Below are 6,533 nucleotides of genomic sequence, written 5' to 3' on the forward strand. Positions count from 1 at the left end.
GATCGCTACTGATTCCCCGCGATCGCGTAGCATACTGCTGTAGCCAAAAACCAGCAGCTAAAAATGGCCTAGAAATTGTCCGAAACTATCCCGAAACTCACCCGAGCCCCTCGGGACCCCGTCCGAACATACCAACAAGTCTCAAAACTTATCACGGACTTAGTCGAGGCCTCAAATCACATCAAACAATGCTAAAAACACGAATCACACCCCAATTCGAGTCTAATGAAACTAAGAAATTCCAATTTCTACATTCGATGCCGAAACCTATCAAATCACGTCCGATTGACATCAAATTTTGCACACAAGTCACATTCCACATTACGAACCTACTCCAACTTCCAAAATCGGAATCCGATCTCGATATTAAAAAGTTCACTCCCGGTCAAACTTCTCAAAAACCTTCAAATTTTTATCTTTAGCCAAATGACTCCAAAATGACCCACGAACCTCTGAATTCACTTCCGATCGCGCTCCCATCACTAGAATCACCAAGCTATTCCTAGATTCGGAATCCCAAACGGACATCGATAGCATTGAAATTCACTTCAACCCAAATTTATAAAATTCTTATAAAATGCTAACTTCTATAATAGGTGCCGAAATGTTCCCGGGTCTTCCAAAACCCGATCTGGACACACGCCCAAGTCCGAAATCATCATACAAACTTGCTGGAACCTTCGAATCCCGATTCCGAGGTCGTTTACTCAAAAATCCAATCTTAGTCAATTATTTCAACTTAAAGCTTCCGAAATGAGGATTCTCTTTCCAAATCAACTCCGAACTTCCCGAAATTCAATTCCGACCATGCGTACAAATCATAATACCTGAAGTCAAGCTGCTCATAGCCTCAAACTACTGAACGACGCGCTAGAGCTCAAAATGACCGGCCGGGTCATTACATTGTATTTCCTATTTGGTATTTGAAAAAGATGTGTTATAAATCAAAAATCCAAAAAAAGGAATTTTGAGTTTTTATATTTCTGTTAGATGTTTTCTTTAGAATACTAATTCTAGAAATAAAAGACAAATTCTTTTGAGGTAGCTTTCCTTAGGAATTTATTATCTATAACTCAAAATAAAAATTGCTTTTATATTTCCTTTAGTATAGACTAAAAGTTCAAAAAAAAAGAATTTTCTTTAATACCTCTTTAGAAGTTTTCTTAAGATGTTAATTCCAAAACAAAAAAGAGACTTTCTTTTAAGTTTCTTCTTTGGGAAATATATATAAAACAAAAAAAAATATATTCTTTTTTACTTTCACTAGAATTTTAGGACATTGTACATAGAAGAAAAAAAAATACTTTATCTTCTGTTTATCTTTAGAGTTTCTCCTTTAGGTAATCAAAAATTGAAATCCAAAAATATTTTTTATCTTGTTCATTTCTCACTTTGAAATCTTTTTTCAGGGATATCAATTGAAAATTCAAAATATTTTTCTTTGGTTTATTCTTTAGATTTCCTTCCTAAAAAAAAGAATCAAAAAATAATTTTTTTTCTTCTAGGGTTTTTCCTTAATAATTTCTCTTAGAGTATTTGTTTCAAAAAAAGAAGAAGATATATGCTCGTTTAAGCTTGGGTTTAGAATAGGTTATAGAACATTAAGTCTATAAAATTCAAAAAAAAAGATCTACTTCTTTTATTTCTCTTTTTTCATAAAAATAGTCATTAAGGTAATAAACAAAAAGAAAATAAAATAAAACAAAATGAGAACGTTAGTTTGTTTACTTTATTCCCGATCTTGCCGAACTACGCAAAGATCTGATTCATGCAGCGTCATGATACGTAGGCAACCTACATAGAGTTCGATCGAATTATTTTCTTATATTAAAAGTAAAAGAAAAAAAGAAAAAAAATTAGAAAAAAAGAGGTGAAATTATGGGATATGAGAAATGAGAAGAAAGAAAAGAATGATAATTAAAAAAAAAGAGGAAGGAAAATGAGCAAGCAAGTGCTAGAAAAGAAACGAAAAGAGAAGATTGAAGTGAACAAATGAGGATGATGCCAAGTGACCTTGTGACCCTCGAAGTCATTCTAGAACCGTTAAATTTTGTTAGGTGCATTGCAAGCAATGTGATATTTTTAGCTGTTAAATGCCCTAATGCTAACATGATGACCTCATTTTGTTCCTTTTTGTTATCTCCATTGAGCAGAAGGGTGGTTGGTTTGTGGTTTTTAAGGTAACTCATCCATACAACACAAGGTCAGAGAGCAAGGTAGTCATGACTGGCAAAGAGTTGGACACAAGGGTTATTGATCCGTCTAAGGGAATTGTTGAATCAGAATCTGAGTTGAGAGAAGAGGTCTTAAGGGTGAAAGGACAAATGGCCGTAATATACCAAGCCTGGATTATTGGGCGTCCTCCACCATCAGTTTCCACTAACTACACTGAAAGCCTTGTCATCATTCCACACTGTCACAAATCCAGCTTCCTACTGCTGCTGATGTCTACCTGCAACCTTTTCACACTCCACCCGCCAAAACCACCTCATATCCCGCTCCTTGGGCCACTCATGCTTTCGTAGCTCCTCCACCAGCTACTTTTCCTCGATCCTCTAACGAGACTTTGTTCAAAGTCCCCGATGCCCAACACTATGCTCCAAAACTAACTTTCAAGGTCTCGGATTCATACTCTCACGCTCCTCATTTTGAGTCACCCGGTGAAACTAAAAAGCCTTCTAAGACAGTGGAGCAAGACGAGATATCCAGGAAGGTAAAAATCTTAGAGCAGTCTTTAAGAAACATGTAAGGGATAGGGAGCCAGATAAGCGTGTCTTACAAAGACCCGTGCTTGTTTCCTGACATCCAACTGTCTGCTGGGTTTAAGATGCCAAAGTTTGATTTGTATGACGGACATGGAGATCACATGACCCATTTGAGAGGCTACTGCAGTAAGATGAGAGGCGCCGGTAGGAAAGATAAACTATTGATGATGTATTTCAGTTAGAGCCTGAGTGGGGCAACTCTTGAGTGGTACACCCGCCAAGATGCTAGCAAGTGGTACACATGGGACGATATCGCTCAGGCCTTTTCCGGGCACTTTCAGTACAATATAGAAATTGTTTCGGATCGCATGTCCATCGTCAAGATGGAAAAAAAGCCTAATGAAAGCTTTAGGGAATACGAGCTCAGATGGAGAGAGCAAGCTACCAGAGTCAATCCTCCGATGGAAGAAAACAAGATGGTTGAGTACTTTCTTCAAGCTCAAGAGCCAACTTACTTTGGGAATTTGATCTCGGTTGTGGGTAGGCCTTTTAATGATGTGGTAAAAATGGGAGAAATGGTAGAAGATGGGCTGAAGTCGAGCAAGATCATGAGCTATTCTACTTTAAAAGCCACAACACAAGCAATTCAGAACGACACAAGAAGCTTGCTGGGTCAGAAGAACATGATGATGTTGCCATGGTTGTCTCAGAATCAGGACATGGTTTAAAGGGTCTGCCTCACCAATATACTCAGCCTCAATCCCAACCCCAAACCTATCCCCGAGCTCCACATAATCCACTTCAGTATTATCCTCCGAACAATGCCCGGTCATCTGTCCAACCACCGGGTCACTCCTTATGGCGAGCGCCAGCACCGCATAATGCACTCTTGCCTTCATAAAATTTTCGAGCACCCAACAACCCTAGAAAATAGGGGCAGGGAGGGGAACAAAGGCAAAAAAATAGTTTCATGCCAATCAGGGAGTCCTACACAAGCTTGTTTGAAAAGTTAAAGCATTCTGGCCTGATTGAGCCACTCCTCGGCTATACTCTAGACCCATATGCAAAAGGTTTTGATCCTAATGTACGATGCATGTACCACTCTAACGTCCAAGGGCATATCATTGAAGATTGTCGTGCTTTGAAAAAGGAAATAGAAAGAATGATTCAAGAAGGGGTAATTGTGATCAAGGATAGTGACAGGGAGCATGCGAATCCTCTTGGGAACTTGCTGACTAAAGTTAATGATATTGAAGTTGTTAATGGTCTTGGAAATATTGATGTGGAATCCAATGGCTAAGATGTCGTGCTTGGTAATTGGAAAGACGCTCCATCTCTTGGCAAGTAGGGGAGGAGTCTTGGTGGTTTATTTTGTTGTCATTTCTATTGTCCGGGTTATTTTCAGGGTTGTAATCCGGATATTGTCTTGTGACTCAAACCCTTTTATCCTTTTATTTTGCCTAGTTTGTTTAGTCGTAGTAGCTTGTTTAGTATTGTCTGGTTTAGTTCCAGGGTTGTAACCCCAACTTATTTTACTTGTTTTATTGTTCAAATCCTTTCACCATCTGTCTAATGTAATTTCCTGTTTTTTGTTATTTTTAGTCAGTGTTTGTTTAGTTCTCTTTTCCTTTTATAGTTCTTTTCCTGATGACTCTAGTGACATGACATGCACGCGTAATTCTCAGTCTGGTCTTAAAAGTTAGTTCAATCAGGAAGCAATGAAACAATTTTAAAGATGATAGGGACATTTGAGGAAAATAAGTAAAGGCATTTTGAGATCACTTAAAGCCCGAATTGTGTGAAACTGTGGCAGATAGAACATAAAGAAGATACTTCGAAAGATGGTACAAGATTTTAGGCAATGGCATGAAAAGTTGCCTTTTGCTTTGCTGGGTTACCGCACTACTGTTCGCACTTTAGTAGGTACAACTCCTTATTTGTTGGTATATGGTACTGAAGCAGTGATACCCGTGGAAGTTAAAATTTCATCCCTTCGGATTGTTGCTGAAGCTGAAATTGATGATGATGAGTGGGTCAAAACCCGTTTGGAGCAATTAAGTCTGATTAACGAAAAAAGACTGGCGGTAGTGTATCATGGTCAATTGTATCAAAAGAGAATGGCAAGATCATACAACAAGAAGGTGCGTCCCCAGAAATTTGAAGTGGGTCAGCAAGTATTGAAACGCATCCTGCCGCATCCGGCTGAAGCTAAAGGAAAGTTTGCCCCAAATTGGCAGGGGTCATTCGTGGTAACGAGAGTGTTGCCCAATGGTGCTTTGTATCTAACAGATGTAGAAGTCAAATGTGTGGATATGACTATCAATTCTAATGCATTTAAAAGATATTATGTATGATTTCTTTGGTTTGTTTAATTGTATTGTTTGTGTTTGGCATGCTTTGAAGATTGGAATGACGAAGACATTTTATTTTGCTATCTAAACACTTTATCCTTTGTTACCCCTTTGAGCCTTATTCGTTTTCTTTCATATCCCTCTTTTGGAATCAGAAGCAGAGTTTAGAAATACAGATACAGAATAAAAAAATAAAGAAAAGAAAAGAGGAAAACGAGAAAATAAAAAAAAAAAAAAAGAAAAGAAATTGAGAAAAATCAAGTAAAGCAAAAGAAAGAGAAGAAAAGAAGAAAAAAAAGGAAAAAAAGAAGAAGAATAAGAAGAGAAGAAAAGAAAAGAAAACATGAAAAGAAAAGAGAAAGAAAAAGAAAACACAAGTAACAAAAACAAAGCAATTTCTATGTCATGAACTACGTTTGACCTGATTCCTTTTAAGGATACGTAGGCAGCCTCACGGTTCGGTCCCATCAAAATAAAAATTCAAAAGTCCCCAAGCAAAGAAACTGGGGCAGAAGTTGTGGTTGTTGTAAGAGATCTGATTCCAAAATTTGTAATTTTGAGCCCTTTTAAGCCGTTTTGAGCCTTTATGATACCCCTTTTTTCTAATCCTATCCAAAAGCCTACATTACGGTCCTAAGAAAGACCTTCCGATCAATCTTTGAGTAGTGCCAAGTCAAGCGAGTTAGAGGTATGATTCACATCAGGGGAAACACTCCGTTCTACACAAGGAAAACAAAAATGAGAGTCTTATCGGTGAAAACCTTCACAAGCACTATAAGGCGACGGTAAGTTGAGAGAAAGAACAAAATGAGAGAGGCTTGATGGTAAAACCCTTCGAGCACTACAAGTCGAATAAGGCCCGTGAATCAGATAGGATAATCGGAGCATTGAAGCCCAGTTTCACGACTCAGAGGTACAACAAGAGTTGAACATTAGACTTGCTTGACATATTAGGCCACTTAATCAAAAGGTGCATGGCATAGCCATTAGAGTTGTTGTCCACATCTAATAGGTTTCTACTTTGTAATTTTCTTTTTAGGTATCATCTCTTTCCATTGTGCTTTACTCTATTCCTTTTGTCTTGTTTACTTCCTTTTCTTGAGTCTGTTTGGTCAAAACAAGTGAGAAATGACTTCAAAATTTGCTACCAACTTTCCAATTGTACGAAACGGAATCTATCTTACACATCAAAGTGGCATAAGTCAGGAAAGAACAGTAGACTCACTGAGTTGGCAACAATCAACGTGCTTTGGGATTCATGTGAAATCCAAAGGTTCAGTATGTGGCAATTCATGAGCACAATTCAACAGATAAAGAGTATTGGGTTTGAATGAATCAGAGGTGTTTTTTGTGATAAGGGTGACAGAGAAAGTGTTTAGTCAATGAACAAGCAATGTATTTCAAGTTGAAATCAAAGTTATCATGGCAAGTGAAGTAGCAATCACCACAAAGTCAAGGCCACAAACCAACCACCATG

The 6,533-nt window shown here is 37.9% G+C and overlaps 1 protein-coding gene across 1 annotated transcript; it reads left to right on the forward strand.

Moving 5' to 3' along the window:
• The first annotated feature begins 3,088 nt into the window (after positions 1 to 3,088).
• LOC138871264 (uncharacterized) lies at positions 3,089 to 5,059 on the forward strand. The gene is made up of 3 exons (XM_070149138.1): positions 3,089 to 3,245; positions 3,356 to 3,436; positions 4,629 to 5,059. Exons 1-3 carry the CDS (start codon positions 3,089 to 3,091, stop codon positions 5,057 to 5,059), a joined length of 669 nt encoding a protein of 222 aa, XP_070005239.1.
• The last annotated feature ends 1,474 nt before the right edge of the window (positions 5,060 to 6,533 follow it).

This window comes from Nicotiana sylvestris, chromosome 6 (genome assembly GCF_000393655.2).
Source record: "Nicotiana sylvestris chromosome 6, ASM39365v2, whole genome shotgun sequence".
In the NCBI taxonomy this organism is placed as follows: Eukaryota; Viridiplantae; Streptophyta; class Magnoliopsida; order Solanales; family Solanaceae; genus Nicotiana; species Nicotiana sylvestris.